Genomic DNA, 27541 nt, shown 5'->3' with positions numbered 1-27541 from the left:
ATTATCACCCAGTAGAAAGCAACCGGTGCAGAATCAATTCTGCACACATGGAGTATACCATGGTCTTCTGAACATGAGAAATTAATTTACAAATTAATCTGCTCATCAGTGTGCCTATGACACTTTGAACGTCCCAAGCACAACAATGACTGCCATTTTCCCTGACAGAAGGCATTTATCACAAAGAAGTTGGCATCCGTCACATTCAAAAGTTATGACTGGCAAAGAAACACAAACCAAATGTTCTAAATTCAAGGACTCCAGGATTTCCATATGCCAGAAACTACACTTCATTTTACCAAGAGGAAAGTGGATGGTTCAGATTTTTGTTGTTCTTATGCTTTGGGGGGGTGGGAGGGTATGATAAAGAGCTGTGAAAAATTAAGGCAAAAATAGTAGATGAGAGGGGCTAGAGTGAGATGTGAGTTTAGTTATTCCTTTGTTGCTACATGGGATGCTTTTTCTAGGCTAGAGGTCCCCAAACTAAGGCCCTCATGCCAGCTGCATCCCTCCAAGGCCATTTATCTGGCCTCTGTCCTAAACTTTAGATTTAGGGTCCCCCTAAGTCTGAAATAACTTGAAGGCACACAACAATAACAATCCTAATTAACTTAACTATTTCATCAGCCAAACGCAAGCCTACACTTCCCATTGAAATATTGGTAAGTTTATGTTGCTTAAAGTTGTTTTTCATTTTAAATACTGTATTGTTCTTTTGTGTGGGGTTTTCATTACAAATACGTGCAGTGTGCATAGGAATTTTTTCATTAAAAAAACAAACTATAGTTCGGCGCCTTAACAGTCTGAAGGACTGTGAACTGTCTCTCTGCTTAAAACATTTGAGGATCACTGTTTTAGGCTAAACCTCTGAAAAACCATACAGAATTTCATCAACATGTAAAGCAGTAATGTTTTGATCATGGGAAAAGAGGGTTTTTTCTGCAAAAATATATGGCTACTTATTAAGTGTTGTATGTTATTCAGTATTTATTTATTTATTTATTTATTTATTTCTATCCCGCTTTTCTCCCAGATCAGGACTCAAAGCAGCAGATAACGTGTAAATAAAAACATTACAACCATAAAAAATGAACATGTCATCAAACCACAACATCTCATGAAAAGTCATAAAACCCATTGTCAGGTTTCACAGCCATACCTTAACTGAGCTTCTGATACATGCTGGGCATGTTTAGCCTGCAAAAGAGAAGGCTGAGAGGAGACATGATAGCCATGTATAAATATGTGAAGGGAAGTCATAGGGAGGAGGGAGCAAGCTTGTTTTCTGCTGCCCTGCAGACTAGGACGCGGAACAATGACTTCAAACTACAGGAAAGGAGATTCCACCTGAACATCAGGAAGAACTTCCTCACTGTGAGGGCTGTTTGGCAGTGGAACTCTCTCCCCCGGGGCCGTGGTGGAGGTTCCTTCTTTGGAGGCTTTTAAGCAGAGGCTGGATGGCCATCTGTCAGGGGTGCTTTGAATGTGATTTCCTGCTTCTTAGCAGGGGGTTGGACTGGATGGCCCATGAGGTCTCTTCCAACTCTACTATTCTATGATTCTACATCTTAAATTTAGAACTCTACAATTCTACTTTACACTAAATACCCATGATCACTTTATTTAACACATGCTAAAAGCCAGGCCTTTAAAACTCCCACCACCAATAGCACACAAAGAAAAATAACAAGAACCCCGCTCCCAGCAAAATGACTGCTACTTCTCTTTTAACCACAACAGTTATATGAACCAAGCTACTTCTCCCATCCTAGCTGATGCTGGTGGGTGACTGTGTCACTGTCACTGGATAGTACTAGCATGCATGGACACGCTGGGACAAATATCATTTGCTTAGTCTTTAGAAGCATACACAGATAATAAACAGGAAATGAGAGAAATACTTTCCCAAGAAAATATTTAATCTTTTAGTAATAGGGTCATTTCATTCAAGAAGTAAACATCAGATGCTGTCATAAGTCCTTGATGGAAGTGCAACATGAACCACATGCCCATGGGATTGGAACCAATGGGCTTGCCTATCTATATCTAAAAAAGGTTCTCTCCATGAATGTTCTTGGTTCTCTGGGGAAATTCTATGGTTACTTCCAGTGGAAGTTGTTCCTTTCAGTATGATTTGGTATGATCCATGGTTTCCTGTTTGCAGAGTAAGTTCATCCTACCCCATACCAGTGCAATCATACTATACATAATATACCAAAAAAACGTATTTTTGTAATTTTCATACATTTTAGGTATAGACTTGAAATAATTTGAATATATGCAAAGAACGTTAATGCATCCAGTGATCTACTATGGGAATGGGGGGTGGATGATGGTGAGGAACAAAAATATGAACTTTACAAGATTATTTAGCAAGCTTTGCAACTGAATAATTATTTGAACTTTAGGCTCTGACATGGTGGGCCACCGTTCCATGCAATGTTGTCAACTGTTTTTTCACATAGTAGCCTAGAAGTGAAATATAAGACAATAAAGTTAACATGGAACAAAAAGTTGCTACTTTCCACTTCTTCGCCAATTCCATTTTTGTCAAGCAAGAAAAAGAAAGCACTGCCAATTCAGGGATATTCAAAGGAAGAAGGGCACCACACTTGGCTTGAGGGCCCCAAAACTCCAAACTCGCACTGACTTGAATCATTTACATGATGCCTCTGAATTACTGAGAGCCACGAAAATAAAAAGAGCAACAGTAACCAGTAACAGTAACCAGTGAGAAAGTTTGAGTTTTCTTTTAAGAATGCTCATTTCCACAAAATCTGGGAACAAATTGTTACTGCTAACATTTACAACTATATGTAACTTCCAACATGTACACATCCTTAGAAACAGACAGTATGTTTCAATTACGACAGAATGTAAGCCATGTGCAAGGAGATAGTTGGACGGTAAAAGTTTCAATTATGTCAGAATGTAAGTCATGTGCTAGGAGATAGGTGGAAGTTAAACCAGCGAAAATGATTGCCATTTTCAATGAAGGTCATGCACTTGTTGTAACCAAATTTCACAAGTTATCAATCTAGACACATAGTTATAATTACTAGAAACATTTCATACAAGATATTATGTTATGTAAAATCACAACAATAATAAAAAGGACACAAACTCCCAGAATTATCCACATTCTTCAGCTTGTTTGCCTATGAGATCATTTATACAGCAAGGTCAGAATGTTCTCCAGCATGTGAATTGAACTGTCCTGAAAACTGTTTGCACATCGGTGAGAGATCACAACTCCCATCTTTGTAAGAAATCCCTGGCAAATTTGATGATGATCCCTTGCATCAAACCATGTTACCGCACCCCATTGATTTCTTACAAAGTTAACAAGCAATACGATAAGTTAACCTGGCAACATTATCAAGCACTAGCACTGCTATCAGTGCATGCAGTCCCTGTATTTAGTTCATTTCCCCCACGGGCACAATAAAGAAATGACTACTGACATTTCCCAGTCTCCTCCTCATTTTACAGTAGTTTTCACAAAAAATGCACAGTACTACTGTATATGAAATGAAACAGACAGACAGAGTGGGAGGGATTTTGCATCCAAATTTGATACCTTCATATGTGGTAATAAAAATCCAATGTTCAAAACAGTTTCTCTTTCACATCTATAAATGCAACAGTCAACAAAAACGAAAAACCAAAGCTGAAATAGCTCCCTCTCCCCCCCCCCCCCCCAATCACGTACACAGAGACTGTTTCTACTAATGAGGTTACAAGTGTCAGCAGAACTCAGAAAGTTACTAAGCTCTGGGTGTTAACCACATCTTGCCCACAATTCTAGATGCTTCACCATAACTACAAAGGAATGAGATTGTTGTAGAAATGCTAAAGTTCCCATCCAGCCTCCCTTTTTGGCAAGACATGAGTATCACAGATCACCAGAAAACAGGAGGTGGTTTGGGCTGCATGAGTAACATCCCATTCTGAATCACTCCATTTTGTTCTTGATTGTGCCCCATGCCCTTCTCTAGAGCTTACACAATTGTTGAGAGACTCATAGGGAAAAAAAGACATCAACTGGTTGGAACTTACATTAGAAGAATCTCAATGCTAACAGTATGCATTTTCCTCCAGCTGGTTCTCAGTCTCTACTTTGCTGCCCCCCTTCAAAAGAAATCAGGATATTTTACATTTTTCTCCTGGAGCTCTGGCGTTATACTATGCCACTGTTTCAACAAAGGCTTGTGATCAGTACATGCCCAAGAGACTCATAATCTCAATCACTTTAGCATGTAGGAATCACAAGCCTTCTTGGTCAAAATCTTGAAAGGCAGCAGGTTTGGCCTTTCTGTGAAGCGAAGAAAATCTGAGTTTTGCTGCTAGTGCTGAAGCAGCACATTTTTGATAAGAGAAAGAAAATACAAAACATAACATTTCAAAACTTAAACTCATGGGAAATTCCTTCTGTCAGCTCAGGAATCAATTATAAACACTCCCTGAATTCTTCCTCCATCTTTTGTTAACCCATGCAACACTAGTGGGGATATTGCTGATCCACAATTCCCATTAATCCCAACCAGTAATGCCAATTGACAAGTGTTATGTGAGTTCTAGCTCAAAAGAATCTGGAGAGCCACACATTTACTTGATAAAGTTTTAACCCAAATGAAGTTAAGTGAATAGCTAAAATAGAGTGACTACATCCCATTTATACAATGTGCTCCTCTCCACCTCCCCCCCCAAAAAAGTCATCCAGCATCTATGTTGTGGTTTTTTCATCACCAGGTGAAGAGCTTTATTGTTTTCTTCCAATCAGAACTTGTTTTAGCACTTTTAGATCAAGATAGGCAGCCACAGATGGTATACGAGATGCTGAAACCTTTGTTTTTCAAACCCCTGCAGGCTCAGCTACCTGTTTTTCTCGAAACCAGGTGAAATCAGTCTATCTGCCCCAAAGCAGCTCTTCATTCAAACTGAAAGGAGTCCAGACAAGGTCCATGCCTTGGTTACATCTAGACTGGATTACTGTAATGTACTCTACGTGGGGCTGCCCTTGAAGATGGTCCAGAAATTCCAACTAGTTCAAAGAACCGCAGCCAGACACCTGACAGGAGCTAGTTATAGGGATCAAACAGCTCCTTTATTAAAACAGCTCCACTGGCTGCCAATCAGTTGCTGGGCCCAATTCAAGGTGCGCGTTATGACCTATAAAGCCCTAAATGGTTCAGGCCCCGCCTATCTTCATGATCGCATCTCCCGCTATGCCCCAGCGTGGACCTAGGTGTAATTCTGGCCTAGGTTCCTTGCTACTAGTTACACTTTATCCCTAGCTTTTGTTATTTTTACTACGTGTGCCCTACTCTAACCCATACTGCCATCTTGTCCAATCTAGAAATTATACCCATTGGTTGTAGAATCACCCAATGTGAGCAATCGGCGATTGCTTTTTATCAATAGGTTTTACATTGTTTTTAAAATGTTTGTAAAATTTTTATTATGTTTTAGTAATACAGTAGAGTCTCGCTTATCCAACGTAAATGGGCCAGCAGAACATTGGATAAGCGAATATGTTGGATAATAAGGAGAGATTAAGGAAAAGCCTATTAAACATCAAATTAGGTTATGATTTTACAAATTAAGCACCAAAACATCATGTTATACAACAAATTTGACAGAAAAGGTACTTCAATACACAGTAATGCTATGTAGTAATTACTGTATTTACGAATTTAGCACCAAAATATCATGATGTATTGAAAACACTGACTACAAAAATGCATTGGATAATCCATAATGTTGGATAAGTGAGTGTTGGATAAGTGAGACTCTACTGTAGTTGTTCTTGTTTTATTGGTTTGTTGCACCTTGTATGATGTTTTGTTGGTATTGAATATTTACCATGTGTAAACCACTCTGAGTCCCCATGGGAGATAAGAGCGGTACAGTAGAGTCTCACTTATCCAACACTCGCTTATCCAACATTCTGGATTATCCAACGCATTTTTGTAGTCAATGTTTTCAATACATCGTGATATGTTGGTGCTAAATTCGTAAATACAGTAATTACTACATAGCATTACTGCGTATTGAACTGCTTTTTCTGTCAAATTTGTTGTATAACGTGATGTTTTGGTGCTTAATTTGTGAAATCATAACCTAATTTGATGTTTAATAGGTTTTTCCTTAATCTCTCCTTATTATCCAACATTTTCGCTTATCCAACATTCTGCCGGCCCGTTTATGTTGGATAATCGAGACTCTACTGTATATGAATAAAGTTTGTTGTTTATTTATTTATTTATTACAACGTTTATATTCCACCCTTCTCACCCAACAGGGGACTCAGGGTGGCTTACAATAAAACACACATATAAAAACTGTACAGTACATTATAAATCAGATTAAAAATTATTAGCTTACATCATTGTTGTTGCTCCCATCATTGCCCCCTCTCCCAAGTGATACTATTTCAGCTGAGATGACTATGTATACCACTAGCCTTCCAAACTGAGAGAGAAAATGACATAAGAGTGGGGAGAGGATAGCTCACTGATCAAACATAACTGTTTCTCACTACTGGACCATTCCCAATTAGAAAGACTAGTGAAGACAGTACTAGAATCTGTAAGGGCGGCTAAGAAGAACCAAGACAAGATCCTCAAGTGTAAAGAGATATTGCAAAATACCAAAGTCTGGTATTGTCCATGTCCATGTCATTATATTTCAAATTTCTATGTAGGCTTGTGAAAGCTGGACAGGAAGAAAATCAACTCATTTAAAATGTGATATTGGAGGATGGTTTCAGAGAAACCATGGATAGCAAAAAAGGTAAGTCAAGCTTAAAATCTTCCTAGAAGCCAAAATCATTAAACTGACGCAATCATACTTTTTGACACATGAGAAGACATGACTCATTAGAAAAGACAATAATCCTTCATAAAGTGGAAGTAAGTAGGAAAAGAGGAAATCACTGTCCTGTCTCTGGAGGACTGATATTGGTAATAGGTGTTTTGAAGATCTCTCTTTCATAGGGTTGCCATACTTAAATGCTAATGTGACAGCAATTAACAACAAGTGAAGGACGGGAAAATCCTTGTTGTTATCACTGATAAGTAACAATGATCAATAATGCTGTAAGGCTCTAACTCTTTTTCCGGCCTCAGAAAGGGAGACATGATCTTTCCTTTTATCATTGGGGGCACTGTCTCAGGAACTATAAAACCCAATTATATGAGGTACAGAGACCACGAAGAAGAATTATAAGACCACATTTTTATCATTTTTCTAAAGAAACTTTCCATCTTCTGACTTATCTTCTTTCTAATGGCTATGAAGATAAGGTTGAAAAATGTGTGGGCCACGTCTGCTGAAATCTCACAAGGAGATGGCTCAAATGATTTCCATTTTTAAGAGTTAGTCTTCTGTGCACTGCATTCTTCCAGTGGCTCCCCCATCAATCAGAAAACATGAGTAAATGAAGTAAAATTAGAAATATTCATAATTATGCACTATAGCAATATGTATGCAAATTTCTGCCATTGCATAATTTAAAACAAGGCACAAGATTCAGCTTTTCTCTGCACAGAAACTGAACTTGTGGAATTCATTCTAGGAAAGGGCTATGATTGTACTGAAGCATGGCATACACGGAGCATGACACTCAATTTCAACCAACTTCTCTTCTTATCAGAAAAGATATCATCCTCTCGTTCCTCTTAGTCCTCAGTCTGCAATGCAGCCAATCAAGGGCATTTTGATGCCCCAAGACAGAACCAAAATTGTAACACACTTACAAGTAAAGCTAACATATTATAGTTTCTTGAGATATCTTTGTGGACATAATCAAGATGTAGATTCTTGCTTCCAACTATCACTTCCCCATCATACACACAAATTCACACTATGGAACTATAGCACTACTATTCCATTTTAACTGCCATCATTCCATTCTATGGAATCCTGGGATTTGGAGAGCTCTTAGGCTGAGAAACCTAAACATCCCTTCCTCTCTAAATTTGAAATCCCAGTATCCCATTGGATGTTGCCACAGAGGTTAGGTGGACTCATACGGTACCACAAAAGGTTGCCCTTCCACTTTTGCAAGTTGAACTTTTTCATATGTGATTATCTGCAGATTTGATTAATCTATTATCTCTAGAAATCTCCCCAGTGTGACTCTAGTGAATGTCCAACTGCTCCAATGTGACTCTAGGGTAAATGTCCAGCAGAAGCTGACCATAGCAATGTTGCAGGACCTAGAGATTCCTAGAAATTTTCCCGTATGTTAAAAAAATACATTTTTAAAATCGCAGATTTTACACTTTTGTGAGGGTCCTGAACCCCTAAACCCAGTGAATTGGGGGGGGGGGGGGCAATTGTATGTATACCAGTGGATGCATAAGACAGGGAGACTAAAAATAACACTGGCCTGAATCTAACAGGAGATCCTACTGTGAGGATGGATTCCATCCCTGGAACTAGAAGGGAGCAATTAGTTATGCACCAGCAAGACTGGATTTTGGCTCAGGGAAATGGCCCTTTAGGTCTTCCCCTACAGGCAGACCAAGAGACTGCCATGCAATGGGAATCATAAACATAAGGTTCCATAGGCATGCTACAAAATGAATAAATGCCCACTACCTAGACTGCATAAAATTTACAGAGAATCAAAGAGAAAGTACAAAAATAACTATACAATTTAGAAAAATGGAGGACATGTGACCATTTCTTTTTTAAAAATTCCTACCCAATTTTGTTTATACTAACTTCTTCAGATTTACCAAACAAATATAAATCCAATGTTATTCCATTTAACATTCCCATGACCTAAATACTCATATTTTTATCTGTCCACAAATAAATCAAAAACACATTTGTAGCTTGAGTGGTTATGGGTGTCTGATCTCTCAAAAGAATAGCTTGCGTCCCCACAATAACTTTCTAGGAAAAGCATGGCTTCGTTTCAAGAAAATCATATGCTTTAGGGAAACCATTTCTTCAGTTATGTGTAATATATACATACATGCATTTAAATCTTGATTAAAAGGATGCCTTTTTCTAAGTCAAGATATTGATCCATATAACTAAGGGGTAGAAAATCTCTGGGGACTCCAGGAGCCGATTTTATTTCCCCTTCAGAGCTACCATAGGTCCTTTAACCCAGTGATTATCAGTGATTAGACTGGCCCCAACCCTGTCTCCTAAAACCAGCTAAAAACATGGTTCTTCCAGTGTGCAGTCAAACAACCAATTACATAATAGACCCCTTTCATTGACATACTGCTTCCTCACACTTTATTTTCCTTCCTATCTATCGTACCCCAAACTATCTCAGGCAACTCTTTGACACTTGTCCAGGCACTTTATTAAATGGTCTTGAAATTATGCACTTAGAATCATAGAATAACTTTTGACTTGATTGCCCCCATATTATCCATTAGTGGTGATGTCTGTTTTATTACTTTATTTTTTATCTGGTCACTATGGTGTTATTGTATTCTGTGTTTTAATTGTTCATTTTATTTTATTGTTGTGTTGATATTATTTTTAGTTATTTATACTGGTTCTAACTTGTCACATTTTGTTTCTGTTTTGGGCTTGGCCCCATGTTAGCTGCCCCGAGTCCCCTCGGGGAGATGGAGGCAAGATAGAAAAATAAATTATTATTATTATTATTATTATTATTATTATTATTATTATTATTATTGACACAACGACGTTGTATGACACAGCAAACAAGATAGATATGCTGGATTTCGTTTCACAAAATCACAAGTCGAACACTTCCCAAGTGTCTAGGACTGTGTGATGTATTTTCGGATGATGCGTGCAGATCCCAGTAAGGTGGCCTTTTGCAGTTGGCAGATCGTAATTTTGTCAATGTCGTTTCCAAATGCCGGCTGAGATCTTTTGGCACGGCACCCAGTGTGCCCATCACCACTGGGACCACCTGCACTGGTTTCTGCCAGAGTCTTTGAAGTTCAATCTTGAGGTCCTGATAGCGGCTGAGTTTTTCCTGTTGTTTTTCTTCAATGCGACTGTCACCTGGGATGGCAACATCAATGATCCAAACCTTGTTCTTTTCCACAACTGTGATGTCTGGTGTGTTGTGTTCCAGAACTTTGTCAGTCTGGATTCGGAAGTCCCACAGTATCTTTGCGTGTTCATTTTCCACAACCTTTGCAGGTTTGTGATACCACCAGTTCTTAACTGCAGGGAGGTGATACTTGAGGCATAGGTTCCAATGAATCATTTGGGCCCCATAGTTGTGCCTCTGTTTGTAGTCTGTCTGTGCAATTTTCTTACAGCAGCTGAGGATATGATCAATGGTTTCATTGGTTTCCTTGCACAGTCTGCACTTTGGGTCATCAGCTGATTTTTCGATCTTGGCCTTGATTGCATTTGTTCTGATGGCTTGCTCCTGGGCTGCAAGGATCAGGCCTTCTGTCTCCTTCTTCAGGGTCCCATTCGTGAGCCAGAGCCAGGTCTTCTCTTTATCAGCTTTTCCTTCAATTTTGTCAAGGAACTTTCCATGCAGTGTTTTGTTGTGCCAGCTGTCAGCTCTAGTTTGTAGTGCAGTTTTCTTGTACTGGTTTTTTGTCTGCTGTGCTTTGAGGAGTTTCTGATTTTTGACTTCAATCAAAGCAGGTTCTTCACTTTGTTTTACATATTCTGCCAGGGCATGTTCTTCTTCTTTGACTGCTTGTTTTACTTGCAAGAGTCCTCTGCCCCCTGATCTTCTAGGCAGATACAGCCGATCAACATCACTGCGAGGGTGCAGTGAATGATGAATGGTCATGAGTTTTCTTGTTTTTCTGTCCAAATTGTCCAGTTCCATCTGTGTCCAGTTTATAATGCCAGCAGTATATCTTATGACAGGTATGGCCCAGGTGTTTATGGCCTTGATGGTGTTGCCTCCATTGAGCTTGCTTTTGAGAATTTTTCTGACCCTTTGTGTGTATTCTTTACTGACCACAGTTTTCACATGTTCATGCTTGATGTTGTCCAGCTGTAATATGCCCAGATATTTATAGGCCTCTGGCTGGTGACACCTTATTGTTTGGCCATTGGGCATATTGATGCCCTCACTTTCAATTATTTTTCCCTTCTTCAATGCCACTGTCAAACATTTGTCCAAACCAAACTCCATGCTGATATCAGTGCTAAAAATTCGGACAGTGTTGGTCAGAGATTGGATTTCAGTTTCCGTTTTCCCATATAGCTTCAGGTCATCCATGTACATCAAATGTGAAATTTTGTGAGAATTCTTAGATGTTTGGTAGCCGAGATTTGTTTTTTGTAAGATTGTTGACAGAGGGATCATGGCAATAATGAAAAGCAGAGGGGACAATGAGTCTCCCTGGAAAATTCCTCTCCTGATGTTGACAAGTCCATAACTTTCATTTCTAACAAACAGTTCAGTTTTCCAGTGCTCCATCATGTTTTCAATGAAGGTGCCAACGTTTTTACTAATCCCGATGGCATCCAGGCACTTGATGATCCAGCTGTGTGGGAGTGAGTCAAAGGCTTTTTTGTAGTCAATCCACGTCATGTGAAGATTAGCTTTTTGGCTCTTACAGTTCTCCAGAATCATTTTGTCAATCAATAACTGGTCTTTTGTGCCCCTGCTTTTCCGTTTGTTGCCTTTCTTTTCATCTGGCAAGATGTTTTTTTCTTCAAGATAGTCTTGAATTCTGTCAGCTATGATGCCAGTCAGTAGTTTAAACATAGTGGGCAGACACGTTATTGGCCTGTAGTTTCCTGGTGCTGCTCCTTTTGCTGGATCCTTTTGTATCAGGTATGTTCTTCCAGTTGTTAGCCATTCACTGATACTTCCTTTCTGCAGCATCTCATTGAATTGTTGGGCCATTTTTCCATGTAAACTAATCAGATGTTTGAGCCAAAATCCATGGAGTTGATCACTACCAGGCGATACTGGTTTGTTTGTTCAATTGATGTTATCTGGACAGTGGAGAGTGCTGCATTCACATCTTTCATGAGAGGCGCCAGGTGTCTCTTGGGCACTGTTTTTAGAGTTGGGAGCCGCTTTCTTATTGCATTTGCTGCAGCATGAGCCATGATCTTATCCTTGAGCTCTTGTTGTCTTGCTGTCAAGGTTCCTGGTGGTTCAGCAGATGTTTCAAGTGCTGGTTCATGAAATTCTTGCAAAAGCTCCACACTTTCTTCTGGTTCAATCTGTTCCACCATTCCAAGTGTTGCTGGAGTCTCTGCTGCTGTCTGTGCTGTGGTCTGATGGTAATTTACTTTGCAAATTTTCTGGATTTCTTCAAGTTCAACTTCACTGAACACTTTGTTTCTGATTATGAATCTTCGTTGGTCAGCCAGTCGGGGTTCTGTTATCTGTGAGTCAGGGTACTCTTGTTTCCACAGTTGATGCATCCTTTTTTGGTAGCCACGCCTTTGAGGTTCAGATTTGTAGTAGCATTTCATAATTGTGCGGTTTTCTGGCATTGTGTATTTCTGCCGCTTCTGTGACTGTTCATTTGGGGTTTGATGATTCCGTAGCCCACTTGTCAATGGATGTCCAGAATCAGCAGCATCCACCGCGGTCCTTTTTATCCTGGGCGACGACCGAGCCAGTATAGACTTCGTTTGGGTTTGTTTCTCCATAATGCTAATGGGTTAGGTGCTCTTAGTGCTATTATTATTATTATTATTATTTTAACCTGTGGGTCCCCAGATGTTTTGGCCTTCAACTCCCAGAAATCCTAACAACGAGAAATTGGGTGGGATTTATGGGAGTTGTAGGCCAAAACTCCTGGGGACCCACAGGTTGAGAATCACTGCTTTAACCTTTTAAAAGTCTGTATTTTTTCTTCTGGCCAAGTGAATAAAAAGCACCTTTCTTCCAACAGGTTTTGAAACCCACCTTCACTATTGCTGGCACCATTTTGACACCTGGGGGTGCAGTTGGAGGGTGTCCTTGCTATTTTAGTAATTCATGATTTCCACTTCTGCTTTGGAATTAAATTGCTCCCCAACACAACTCCTTTTCCCTTCCTAGAGGGAGTATAGGGCCAAATGATTCCCATGCCTAATTTAGGTAGTTTACACAATAACAAGAGAAATTGCTCTCCAGGTTATCTGAAAGGATTGTCCCAGAAGGTGCAAGGCAAAGACTGGGGGTTTTTTTCAATGGAAACCAGACACTTTACTGCCATTGGTTAAAAGAACAAGAAACAAGAATGGGAGCCAGGAAAGATTGCATTATGCTACAGCATCAACAGTTGATAGTTCTTCGTATTTACTGCCAAGCTTAACACCAATTGTCAAAAATGCTGCACAAATCATGCCTTCCTAGCAATTCTTCAATATATCCTATTAGATGCTAGCTTGACAGAATTGTATTTATGAGTGTATTGACTTGACAGGCAAATATTTTCATATAACTAACATCCTGATCCTAATGCATACTGCAGTGGGACAAAAAGCCTCAGCAGTCAATGCAGGCATGCTGACAGCCAACTCCCCATATTAAAATTCTGGATTTACCCTTCTGTTAATTTTAAACAGCTCAAAATGACTGCTATTAAGGCAGCTGAGAAGGACATCCATGTTCAAAGGCAATATGGCTAGTGACTAGCCATACTAGTCAGGAGATTTGGAAGCCATTGTTCAAGGAAGTAACTTCCAAATGCTTTGCTCTAATTAATATATGTGGGACAGAAATGCTATAAGAAACAATGACAATAATTTTCCTTCTCTGTGTGCATTTCCAGAGGCATCCAGCTGGCTGGCTACTGTCAACATCTGGATGAACCTTAGTCTAGTTCAATGAAGATTCTTTAGATTTGATACTGGCACAGAGTGCAAGACTACTACCAACAGAAGTCAGCCAGGATGGCAATTTTATGTAGCCTCATATATGCAGGAGATATCCAAGTGAATATTATCACAATGAGGAAATGATGGTGGACTCAGAGAGAAAAGCAAGACTGGTTATTTGTATGGCAGTTTTCCATGGTAAAATTATGCTCAAACCGATTTCCTGCGACATGGTGGGCGGGGGAGGGGGAACATGCTTTCAGAGAGCCACCTTAGCTCTTCAATAAAAAGTGAATATCCTGCAATTGTGAGATTAGTATGTATAAAGTCTCTCTCACACACACACACACACACACACTTCTTACCTCCTGGGACAGGAAGGGAATGACCTGGGCACAGATGGCATTCAGCCTCTTGACAATTTCTGCCTATAGGTGAGAGAAAGGAAAGTTATTTAGCAGCATAGCATACCATCATGGTCAAGTGCAAAGAGCAAACACATCTAAAATGGCAGTTTTGGTATACGGGTAGTTTTACTTTCGATCAGCTTCAGATACTGTAGTACTGGCACATATTTCAATTTGTGTCACAGCAGATACATTGAAATCCATTCCTGGAAAATGGGAACATCCAACTACCACATTTACAATAAAATCCCTTTAACAATATCCAGGGGCAGGGAACCTTCAGTCTATCAAACATTTATGAATTACTATTACCATCATGTCTTACTAGTCACCAGGTTTAACCAATGGAAAAGGATGTTCAGCAACATCTGGAGGGCCACAGAGCAACCTGTCCTGCCCTATGAGAACAGTGAAAGAAATGTGTCCTGATATTATAGCTTTCAGCCCAACCAACATCATTATAGACCCTGCCCCCCAAGTACCACATAAGAGAAAAGGTATAAATATCAGAATTTCTTCTGCTGCAATTTTTATAGCTGAGTCAATCTGTTGATCCAAACAGAAGTATTAACTAACATATTGCATGGATTAAACTAATCCCTGATCTTTAAAAAAATAGTTATTATACAGGGCCATAATAAAATTCAGATGGCATTGGGTTGACTCATAGGACACTTTTTGTTATTTTACTATAGAGCTCAATCGTGATATCGTATATGCACAAAACTTATATTGTTTATTTTTGTAGTTGCCCTAGCATCTTAGACAATGTGTCTTTTGTCCTTGGAAAAAAGGATTCTTATGCTCTTTATCAGCACTATAACCAAAGTTCATCAGTTGTGTGTCCTTTAAGTGAACTGAAAATCTGCCCTTCTGCAGTATGGGAAGTCCAAATTGACTATTGTCTAGTTTGAGAATTCTGGGAGCTGAAGTCCAAAGCACCTGTACGACAACAGGTTGTGCCCTTGATTCTAATTCTTATGCCTCCTCAGCTCAAGACACAGACCACCAAGGTAGTAACCCAGACAGCCTTCATTTAATCTCTGTTCCTTGGAGACTATCTACCACCGCTCACATAAACCTTTATCAGAAAGAGGAAACTATGCAATATTTTGTCAAACTCATAGCTAAATGGTCTCTAGGCAGCAAAAACACTATGAGTTCAGCTAACTGGGACATCTCCTCCACTTTTGGCATTTCTGACCTAAAAGCTTCTTAGAACTTCAGAAGAAAACACCTAGTAGAAGACAGGATTTCTAATACCTTGTTTCCTTAAAGTACACAAAACAGACATCGAACAAAGGGCATGAGTATAAGATTCATAGTTAAAAACTGTCTAGATAGGCCAGCCGGAAGAGACATGTCTTTAGATGGTTTTTAAATTCTGATAGCTGATTTAGCTGTTGGAGCTTTACCGGCAGGTCATTCCAGAATCTTGGGGCAGCCAATGAAAAGGTCCTCTGCGTGGTGGTCACCAGCTGAGTTCTGGGGGCCTGGAGCAGATGCCCCCCAGAGGACCTAAGTGTTTGGGGTGGATTGTACAGGAGATGATCCTGAAGGTAACCTCAACCCAAACCATGTAGAGCTTTAAAGATCAAAACAAACACCTTGTACTTTGCCCAAAAACTAATTGGCATCCAGTGGAGTGACATTAGGATAGGAGTAATGTGCTCACCCCTAGATGTCACTTTAACCCATCTGGTTGCTGTATTTTGAACCAACAAAAGTTTCTGAACTTGTATAAAGGTAGCCCAATGTAACGTGCATTGCAACGGTTACCAGCATATGTACTGCCATCTTTAGGTCCTCCAAATCTGGAAAGAGGTGCAGCTGGCATATCAGCCGAAGCTGGTAGGAAGCACTTCTGATCGTCACATCTACCTGGACTGACATTTGAACAGGAACACTCCCAAGCTGCACTCCCAGTTCTGGATGGGGGAATGTAACCCCATCAAGAACTGGTTTAAATACCTCAATCTCCATGTTAGGACCCTTTGATGGCAAGCATCTCTGTTTTGTCTGGATTCAGTTTCAATCTGTTTTTTTTTCATCCAGTCCATTAACTCCTCAGGACATTCATTCAGAGGAGACATGTTATCCTTAGCTGAAGTTGTTTTTGAAGGCATGAAGAAATATATTTGGGTGTCATCAGTATACTTAAAACACCCCGCCCGATGCCTACGAATGAACTCTCCTAGAAGCTTCATAGAAATATTAAAGAGCATTGGGGATAGAATTGCACCTTGTAGGATACCACATAGCAGTTCCTTTTTGGAGGAGCAGCTATCCCCAAGCACCACCATCTGGAACCTGCCTGAGAGATATGACTGGAACCACTGCATCACAGTGCCTCTGATGCCCAGTCCCCTCCCATCAGGTATTCCAGAAGGATATCATGACTGATGGTATCAAAGGTCACTGAGAGGTCTAGCATTACCAACAGGGACACTCCCCTTGTCAGTGTTGAGATGGAGATCATCCACTAAGGTGACCATAGCAGTCTCAATTCTATATCCTGCTCTGAAACCAGTTTGAAATTGGTCAGGGAAGTGTGTGTCATCCAAAACTGCCTGGAGTTGGAGGTCAAGTGCCTTCTCAATCACCTTGCCCAAAAAAGGGAGGTTAGACACTGGTCTGTAGTGATTAAGGTCCAGAGGTCTAACTACTGCTTCTTTTAAACATGATGGGAAATTCCCCTCCCTGAGAGATGCATTAATAATTTCTTGTGTTTGCGGTCAAATTGCATCTGCTCCCTGGACAACCAGCCAAGAGAGACAAGGATCAAGAAAGCAGGTTGTTCTCCTTACTTGCCCTAGCAGCTTGTCCACATCAACAGTACTCACCAATTGAAAACTGATCCAGTGTAATCCCACTCACAGAGTTACTGGACCCTTCATTGTTGGTTTCTGCTCCAATGACAGCATCTAAAACAGCTCTTATGCTATAGACTTTATCTGCAAAATGGTTGCTAAAAGCATCACAGTGAGCTACTGAAGGTTCTAGCTATGTGTTCAGAGGTAAGGGTACCTGGGTTACGCCTCTCTGAACAGCTCAGCTGGACATGAATCTGCAGACACAATGAATGCAGAGAAAAAAGTTTTCTTCGCTGCACGCTATACCATGTCTTGTTCCATAAAAGTCAAGTTTTCTGCCATCTGCACTCTAGTTGTCATCCTTCCTGAGTGTCTCCATATACCATGGAGCCTGTTTTGTCACAGGTTAGAGAGGGCGTTTGGGAGTGATTGTGTCAGTATCCCTGGTTTGATTTTGAATCCACTTATTGACAAGGGATTCAACAGGATCATTGGTGATGCCAGCCATAAGACTCTCTAAGGCCTCCTGAAATCTCAAAGGATCCATGGGCCTTTGAGAGTGTACCATTACAATAGGTGTTCCACTGCTGCAAGGGTAGGTTTTAGCTGTGATACTAGCCCTGACCAGAAAGTGATCTTCCCATGACAACTCGGGGGTATTAATCACTTCCGCCCGCAGATCCGTATGTTCCGAGCTGAACATTGCATCAAGGGTATGATCTGCGGATGCATAGGTCCAGAAACCAATTGGGATAGGTCCGTGTTTGTCATGGATATCATGAAGACCCAAGCTGCACCTGACAAACTGGCCTCAAGTGGTATGTTGAAGTCATCCAGAAGCAAAAAGTCTGGGTGACTCCAACACCTCAGAGACCAGTTCCATGAGCTTGGCCAGGAAGTCTGTGAGGCAGCAGGCTTAGGCATTGACGTTCATTTGCTGAACCAAGATGTTCACCTGTGTTTGTCTTCCTCCACCATTGTTTTCAGGAACAGCTGCCTTGAGCACTATTTTTAACATTAGGGTGCATTAAATTCATAAAACAACCTGATACATCAGTATTTTCGCTCTCAATAAATATTTCTGATGTAATCAAACTTCTGCATCTCAATTGCCAACATTCTTGAGACAATTACTGCTTTTGTAAAAAAAAAAAAAAGATTCAATCTAACAAAAGTGAACACACACTTTAGCTAAAGATCTCAGGTGGTATAGTAACACATGCTCATGTGTAAGTTTGCCCTCATGAAAGCATTTAGAAACAGTGCAGAGAACATTATCTCACACACAAGTTGAAAAATAGGTGACCTTTTAATTTCTTGGAACCTACAACTCACCAATTGTATGCATCTGTTCAACAGGAAATAAAATATAAAGAACAGGAGAGACCTAGTCCAGCAATTAGGGAGTGAATAATGGTCAACAATAACCACTTGCTGCTCTGAGAGTTCTTTGCAATAGAAAGTACTCAAGCTTCAGCGCAGGACAGAGAATTTAATTTCCATCACTAAATCAGGCTATCTTGAAAAGCTTCAGGAGCCTTTTGTGACACAATAATGAGCCACAGTTGAAAACACACATACACACACAACTAAGATTGGCAAACATTTTGCCCAGTTTATGAACAAAGTTCCCATCTCCCCTGAGAAACAAGAAAAAGACAACTTTATCATCCACCTGCATATCAGATGAGACTGTGTATGTTCATATTCTTCTCACTTTAAAAATAATAGGCCAAGATCCAATTTAGCTCCTTGTATAAATACAGATACTGAAATCAACAGAATGTACATAAAAATGACTACTAATCTAGTTGAGATTAGAATTGGATTATGCCCAATAAAATATCAAGGATGCTACAATCACATTAAGGGCGTTTTCCATACCAGTGAGCATCTTATTTAAAATAACTGTTGGCTGATTAAAAGTTTCTATTTGATTGATCACTCATAAACAAATATAACCTAGTCTTTCATAGTCCTATTAAATAATATTACTTCTTCTCTAGAACTACTAAATTCCTGAATTTATTCTTATATACACATGCTCATATACCCTGAGATCACAAGTGATGAACAAACATCTATCATGTTCATGTGATTAAAGTATGAAACACATACAGATCTTAGAAATATAAAGGGAGAGTTATTGCCTGGATGCCAACAAATCATTTCTGTGATCCTACTTCTCTGAATAATATTTAAGGAGCCCCGGTGGCAGAGTGTGTAAAAGCACTGAGCTGGAGACCGAAAGGTCCCAGGTTCAAGCCCCAGGAGCGGCGTGTGCGGCCGTTGTTAGCTCCAGCTCCTGCCAACCTAGCAGTTCGAAAACATGCCAATGTGAGTAGATCAATAGGTACCGCTCCAGTGGGAAGGTAACGGCGCTCCATGCAGTCATGCCGGCTACATGACCTTGCAGGTGTCTCTATGGATAACGCCGGCTCTTTGGCTTAGAAATAGAGATGAGCACCAACCCCCAGAGTCAGACATGACTGGACTTAACGTCAGGGGAAAACCTTTACCTTTACCTTTACCTTACACAAATAATAAAATGGCAGCACTAACAACTAGGACCAAAATGAACTAGGAATGGTTTAAGGAAAGTAATGATGGGGTTTTGGACTGTATGGAACATGAAACATATTCAAGACAGCCATTTTGGCCTTGTATACAACAGTTCAACTGTCCCTGTGAAGCTGATATGCTTGTGATCCAAAGCCAGAATTCAATGGAATAAAGTCCGACCCAGTATCCATGGGGGAAATGTTCCAAGACCCCCCTCTACCGGTGGTTAATAATGAACCCTACATTTTTACTATACTTGGACCAGAAACATGCCATTGAATCACACTGGAGAACCTAGAAAGGTTCACAAACACTTCTGGGGGGATATTTTTGGAAAGTGGATAGCTGAAACCTTGAATATTGAATCTGCAGATGAGAAGGTTATACAGTAGAGTCTCACTTATCCAACACTCGCTTATCCAACATTCTGGATTATCCAACACATTTTTGTAGTCAATGTTTTCAATACATCGTGATATTTTGGTGCTAAATTCGTAAATGCAGTAATTACTACATAGCATTATTGCGTATTGAACTACTTTTTCTGTCCAATTTGTTGTATAACATGATGTGTTGGTGCTCAAGTTGTAAAATCATAAACTAATTTGATGTTTAATAGGCTTTTCCTTAATGCCTCCTTATTATCCAACATATTCGCTTATCCAACGTTCTGCCGGCCCGTTTATGTTGGATAAGTGAGACTCTACTGTATTAAATTTCCACTGGACTCCACTGTCCCTGTCAGAATCAACCATCCCATTCTCATTTTGCAGTCAAACCAATGCACCCTAAAAAACTTCTCCAGAGGATGGGAAATGCTCTAGATTAGATTTTTGATGCTACAGAATGCTGAAATGGGAAAAAAGCAAGTCCTGGCAATGCATATGGAAAAGATCATGGCCCAACCATTCACAGAGATTTACAATGTACATCCAGCCTCTTATTCCGTACATCCAGGCCATCTCTAAAAGGGACATTTCAAAATTGCATTCTAGTTTTGGTCACTTTGCCATTACATCCAATGACAAAATTCTGTTTCATGCCAATTCATTACTTGAATGACAGATACACTCATACTTGTGCAATTTAGACTTCCTTCTTTCATCAGCAACCTTTTTGACCTTCTCGCTATGCAATCTTTTAAAAGGCAAAGCCTTCAAACTCTCTTTAACTCATAAAAGGATACAGAACTACCAATAAGAAACTAACATGTCTGATAAGATCCTCATTAATGAAACATTACACAGGCACAGATAGATTGCTGAAAGCTGAAAAATTCCAAAGTTGTGCTTTTCATTCAGCTGTAACAGTCCCACTATATTCTGTACTGGTCGGGTCTTATTTGGAGAACTGCATTCAGTTCTGGGTTCATCATTTTTAGAAGGCTGTAGACAAGTTCTAACAGGTTCAAAGAACAGCAACGAGGATGATAAGGCATAGAGAGAATAAAACCTATGAGGAAAGGTATCCTCTAGACTTTTCCAAAAAGAGGTTGAATAGACATTCTGGGGATGATTTAAGAGGAAGACTTTGCACTGAGCCAGGGATTGAACTACATGGCCCATGAGACCCCTTCCAACTGTACTTCCTCTATGACTTTTTATTTTTCACAAAACATTGTTTTACACGGCTATACCTTGCACAAAAACACTAAATTTTGTTCAAAATATAATGTATTTTGCACAAAAATCCAGAAATGCAAAGATTTATATAAATACATATAATATTTTTGTTATTTTTACCAAAGAGGAAAAACACAGAGTTTTTCATTATCACTGGTGAGTATTAAATAAGGAAAATTCCTAGTACAAAGTTACATGTAGCAGCATTTATATTTTTTGGACAACATGCTGCTCCTAAGCTGTCAAACTGCAAAATTTAATGCTAGAGCACTATTTGCATGCACTGGCCTTGAAAAGCTCATGTGATTTCTTTAATATATAAGAAGAGCGTTAGTTGAAAAACATAGATGCCAAGTATAGAAATTGCTTTTGTATTTCATATTCGCCTAACTAAGCGAACCAAGGTCCTCCTTCTAGCTGGATCTACACACATTAACATACCTTGTTTGTTGTTACATGGCATCTAGAGAACTCCAATGACAAACTTGTCACAAGGAGGTCTTTTAGCAAGACTTATTCAGAGGGTTGTCACTGCCTTCTCCTAAGGTTCAGACAATGTGTCCTTGCCCTGGGTCATCCAGTAGGTTTCTATGGCACAGCCGGGATTTGACCTTGGAATTCTTGTCCAACGTTCAAATCACTATGCTCTCAGTCAAACCAAGATCATTTCAGATTTGGACTTTGGACTTTTTTTGCCTACTTTTCCCTATTCTGTCCCATCTATTCATACTAGCAGGTGATGTTCCTTAAACAGTGCCTATATTTAATTTGAGCTCTCTTCCCCAGTCAGTTTAGAGCAAGAAAGGAAAAAAAATGGATTGTCATTCAGTTGCAAATAAGCTTACTGTACTTCACAGCACTTCTTTCATCTCTTGTTCATGTTTTGTTCTGACCAAGATTTGCATCTTGGCATTTGCAGCTACTTTTGTGTTTCTGAGCTGTGTGCTCTGTGTCCTCTGACTCACCTTAACAGACTGGGTAGTTTTTTTTTTCATCATCCCATTGCTTCCTCTTGCTTCTAAGTCTTTTTAAAACTGTATTCTTCTCTGTCTTTAAAGCATATTAACCACCATTTTAACCCCAACATTGTCTCTTGAGTTACAACAGTGCTCCCTTTGCTCTCTGATGTAACACTGAACATCCACTTTCCTTCCTATCTGACTCTTCTTCTGAACAATCATATCCACATTTCTCAATCTCATAATCTGGAGCTTTAACATTTTCTTGTGGAACTGTTCCATGATCCAGGTAGAGGCCACCAGGAGCACTAGAGAAAGATTAATAGTCCATTTTACAGGGGGGAAGTTGAAGGAGGGAAATAATTTCCTCCAGTTTTGCTGGTTATACCCCTTTCCCCTTCCCATATCACAAAGGAGAGTTGTTTGCATGATGGGGACATGAGTGGGAGGAAATAACAGGAAAACATGGAGAAATGGTTTTCCTCCTTCAACCCCACCCCCACCCCACCCCCCACCCCCAATGGACTATCCTTCTCTCTCTAGCATCACCTGGTGGACTCTGCCCAGATAATAGAACAGTACCTTTCTTGCTACTCATTATTTATAAACACTGCCTTTTCTAGCTCTGCTACCTCTACTTCTAGGTCATAATTTGGAAGAGGTAGACTTTTTTTGTTTGCCTCTCCTCTGCCTAGTTGCTGTGTTTCATTGTCTGATAACTACCTTTCTCTGGGACTATCACTTGACCCTCTCATTCAAAGCATTCTTCGCAGCCCTCAGTTCCTGTGGACTCTCTGGACTGCCTTTCTTTCCTGGTCAAATTAGAGGGGGGTGGAGAACAGATTCTTCTGGGAGTCTCAAAATATAGCGATTCATGTTTAAAATAGGTTGTATCTCCCACCCACATATTATTTCACCTCAAAAGTACTCATTGTTCAAAATCAAAAGTAGACTTCTAATCACTTCAATTTGTCATATTTTTAAAGAAAATTGTGGTTGATTTGTATGACAGCCAGGAAATCCCAATGTGACAAACTGCTCCCATCCCACCCTGACATCTTGTAGTTGCCTTCCCCTACTCTACTTAAATCCATACTTTTGATCTCCCGACTTTCATTTCAGTTATTTCCCTTTTCCCACTTTTTTTGCACCTTTTCCAAGTAGTATTCCTTTCTTTCTACTGCAGCAAATTCCAATTACTTTATCTCATTCATCTGCACCATTTTTTTTCATCTGATAAAGACTTATTTTATGAAGGTGGAGATTCATGTGGTTCTTAGATTGCAGCTCCTAGCATTCCCAATCATTGACTGTGAAGTTGCAGCTCAACAACATCTGAGGAGCTGTATGATTCCCCACCTTTGTTGTGCTAGCTATGTTCATCTGAACTGCTAAGTGTTAACAATACAAGCCTTGAGTATACTCCTGCACTATCATTAATGTTTGCTTACTTTTCTTCTATTCTTTTCCTATGCCACGGTATTGTTTAAAATTGATTTCTTCAGAGTATTGCATCTCCCCAACGTTCCATTTAATCTCTTTGCTCCTTTCTTCCCACTCCTATGGGCAATTGTAACCTCGGCCTTCTGCTCATTTCCCACCATAATGAATCTATTGCTGTTTATTTTCCACTTCTTTTACTCAGTTAAATTTTGCTTTTTTACTTCTTCTTTACAAATCTTCTCTACAATCTTCTTCTCCTCTCTTACCTGTGTTGAGCATCCATAACAATGCATTCTTAATTTATCTGCCTACTCTAAAATACTACCTTTATTCTGCTTCTCTATTTTTTTTTTAATCCCCCATTTGCTTTGGTACTTCCTTCTGACTTTAAATCTACTTTTATTCTGCAATGTGTTGGGTGTAACTACTATTGATTCATTCCTGCTGGCTAACTGTAGTTCACTTATTCTTCCTTTGTTTCTAAATTGCTTGAACATGCTTCCTCTCAATGTCTGGATTTTATGTACACATATACAGTAACTCTTTTTTCTCTTTACCAAACTGGTTTCATGACTTATTCAATAGACATGCTTTCCCTAATCAATTTTTTAAACTGTTCTCTCTGTTTATCTGGTCTCTTCCTTTCTTCATGACACCTATTTGGTAGGTTTTTAAAATCTCTTTCTTTTCAGATTGTAAGGTAAAGGTTTCCCCTGACATTAAGTCCAGTCATGTCTGACTCTGGGGGTTGATGCTCATCTCCATTTCTAAGCCGAAGAGCTGGCGTTGTCCATAGAAACCTCCAAGGTCATGTGGCTGGCATGACTGCATGGAGCACTGTTACCTTCCCACCAGAGCGGTACCTATTGATCTACTCACATTGGCATGTTTTCGAACTGCTAGGTTGGCAGGAGCTGGAGCTGACAGCGGGCGCTCAAGCCGCTCCCGGGATTTGAACCTGGGACCTTTCGGTCTGCAAGTTCAGCAGCTCAGCGCTTTAACACACTTCGCCACCGGGGCATTGTATAATGACCCAAACTTGTGATTTTAGTTGTCAGATATACCTAAAAAGCATTTTTATTGTTTGATTTATATCCACTTTTCTCCCATTCTTCTTATCATACTTTGTTCATTCACGTATATTGTCCAACCTTGACCACTGTTTTGTCTTTTTACTAGTGGAGATTCTTTAACAGAGGCGAATCCATAGAAGAAGGAGGAGGAGGAGGAGGAGGAGGAGGAATAAGGCTAAAACCTAAATGGGCTTATACTGTAATTCTGAGCACAAACTTTGGCAAGAGTAGATGGCTAAAGAACAGTTAAGCGTATTGTCTTCAGGGTGGGTGTTTCAATGGGGTGTCAAGGATTTAGTAGGGCTCCCTTCATCTGCCCCCAGCATTCGCATCTTTTTTCTTGTATTGCCAAGACAACAGTCAAGGAGTTTCTGTACTCATTCAGAGTACAGAAGATGAGCCACTTCTTGAGTGGAAAGAGAACTCACATTAAAACCCATGGTTTCCAGGAACTATAGAATTCTGACCTTAGTCCTTGCTGTTCCTACCATATGCCTCTAATCAGTTCCACATTATGATATATGCTTCATTTTTCATTTGTTTATGTTTCTCCATGGGACAGCTGCTTCAGGTATTTCATTTAATGTAAAAATGAATATAAAGTTTAATGTAAAATTCAATAAATCACACTAAGACTGTTTAATAAACAGGAGCAATATTAAAGTAAAACTGAAGTAATTTATTTTCTTGCCACACTTGTAAAGAGGTTCATAATTTTCCCAAATTCAGGACATGGTGTATAATATTGATGTATAAATATAGAAATCTGTCAGGCTCACTTCAAAGGACCAGTCTGAACGCAGATCAAAGATAGCTGCTCTCAAATCCAATCTTTATTGAAGAATACATGACTTTGGAAAAGTCGAGAATGACCTAATGTTTACATACATTCAATTTTATCACTTCTGATGCAACGTAATACCACACGCAAATATCATCATCAAATCCCACCCTCTGGATCACATTACTACCATTCCCACACTATATCAATTATAATTGTTTATACTTTCAACCCTGAGTTCCCAGGCTCATTTTATCTTCTCCCGCCAGGTGCTTGCAGGGTTATTTATGTTATGTTATGAAGCCAGATTCAGGGCTTGGAAATTCAGCCCTGGGATTTGGCTCCATGACATGGCGCCCTCGTTTTCTTCGTCCTCCTCTTCGGTTCTTCTTTCATCATAATCCTGAAACAAATCAAACAATAACTCTATGTGTCCATTTTGTCCAAAGTCCCCATGTATTTTTTCAGCAAGCTGCGATGGAATACTGGGTGTATTTTCCCTAAACTTTTTGGCAATGCCAACTGGAAAGTTACTTCATTGATAACACCCTGTATTCTGAATGGTCCAATATATTTGGGGCCCAATTTTCTCGAAGGTAGCCCCAATTTGATGTTTTGGGTACTTAACCACACTAGATCTCCTTTATCCAGTTTATCGCCTTCCACCCTCTTTCTGTCTGCGAACGCTTTATACTTTTTGTGTGCTTCCTTTAAGGATGCAGTCACTTGACTCCAGCATTCTAGCATTTGCGTTTTCCATTTCCCTGCCTCTGTTTCCTCATTCTCTGTCCATCTTGGCAACTGGGGCAAAGGCTGTATTTCATACCCGTAAACCACTTCAAAGGGGGTTTTATTTGTTGCTGAATGTATAGTCGAATTAAAAGCTAGTTCTGCAAAAGCCAACCACCTAGACCAGTCATTTTGTCTCATGTTAGAGTACATTCGAAGGAACTGCCCAAGTGTCTGCTGAGTACGTTCTACTGCCCCGTTTGTCATGGGGTGAAAAGCAGAACTTAGACTCCTTTCTGCTCCTAGCATTTCCAAGAATTTTTCCCAAAATTTTGCTGTGAATTGTACTCCTCTGTCACTAACCACTCTACTGGGACATCCATGCAGTTTGTAAATGTGGTTTATGTACAATTCAGCTAGTTTCTCGGCTGATGGTAGTTTCGTCAGTGCTATAAAGTGGGCCTGTTTAGAAAACAGGTCTAATACTGTCCAAATATAACGATGTCCTTTGCTAACTGGTAGTTCCCCCACAAAGTCCATAGCTACACATTCCCAAGGTCTGGTAGGTTCTGCTACTGTTTGTAATAATCCCATTGGCTTCCCTCCTCTCGATTTATTTCTGGCACAATCATCACATTGAACAACATGATTCTTTATGTCCTTCCTCATCCCTGGCCACCAGCAATGTTTTGCTATTGCCTTTGTTGTTTTTGTAATTCCTGTATGACCAGCGCTCTGGTTATTGTGAAAACGATGCAAAATCTTAATCCTTAATGTTGCTGGGATATACAGTTTCTTGTTCACAAACCAAAATCCCCCCTTCTGCTCCCCCTTTTCTGCGTTGGATGCGATCCACTGATCTCCATCATAAGACTGTTTCAGTTCGTTTCCCCAATTATCTTCCCCGTCGAGTTCAACAATAGCAGTGTTCTCCTTTTGGGTTTGCGCTCTTGTCCTGACAGCTAAGCCCCATTGTTTATCAGAGAATATTGTTCCCTCTTTTGCTGTGGTTATGCCTCCGTGTTGAGGCATGCGTGAAAGAGCATCTGCCAAGACATTCTGCTTCCCTTGAAAAAACTTTAATTGGAAATCGAACCTGCTGAAGTATTGCGCCCATCTAATTTGTTTGGGGGATAATTTTCGAGGAGACTTTAAATACTGGAGGTTCTTATGGTCAGACCAAATTTCAAATGGGATTCCGCTTCCTTCGAGGAAGTGTCGCCAGCATTCTAAGGCTTTTAATATGGCTAATGCCTCTTTTTCCCATATTGGCCAACATTTTTCAGTTTCGCTGAACTTCCGGGACAAATATCCGCAGGGTTTTAAGTTCCCATTTTGATCTTTTTGCAATAGTACTGCCCCGTACGCACAGTCTGAGGCATCGCAATGGATTATGAAAG

The 27541-nt window shown here is 39.9% G+C and overlaps 1 protein-coding gene across 4 annotated transcripts in view; it reads right to left on the bottom strand.

The window, feature by feature from the left end:
* LOC100565159 (TLE family member 4, transcriptional corepressor) overlaps positions 1-27541 on the bottom strand; it is a 176707-nt gene that overhangs the window by 105987 nt on the left and 43179 nt on the right. For all 4 annotated transcript variants that reach the window (XM_008103270.3, XM_003216472.4, XM_008103271.3 and 1 more), the window contains exon 5: positions 14118-14180. In XM_008103270.3, coding sequence (XP_008101477.1) covers positions 14118-14180 — 63 coding nt within the window. The remainder of the gene's footprint in view (positions 1-14117; positions 14181-27541) is intronic.

Source organism: Anolis carolinensis, chromosome 2 (assembly GCF_035594765.1).
Source record: "Anolis carolinensis isolate JA03-04 chromosome 2, rAnoCar3.1.pri, whole genome shotgun sequence".
Taxonomy (NCBI): Eukaryota; Metazoa; Chordata; class Lepidosauria; order Squamata; family Dactyloidae; genus Anolis; species Anolis carolinensis.
Note: the sequence above shows the minus strand (reverse complement) of the source record. Positions and strands in the feature narration are given on the sequence as shown.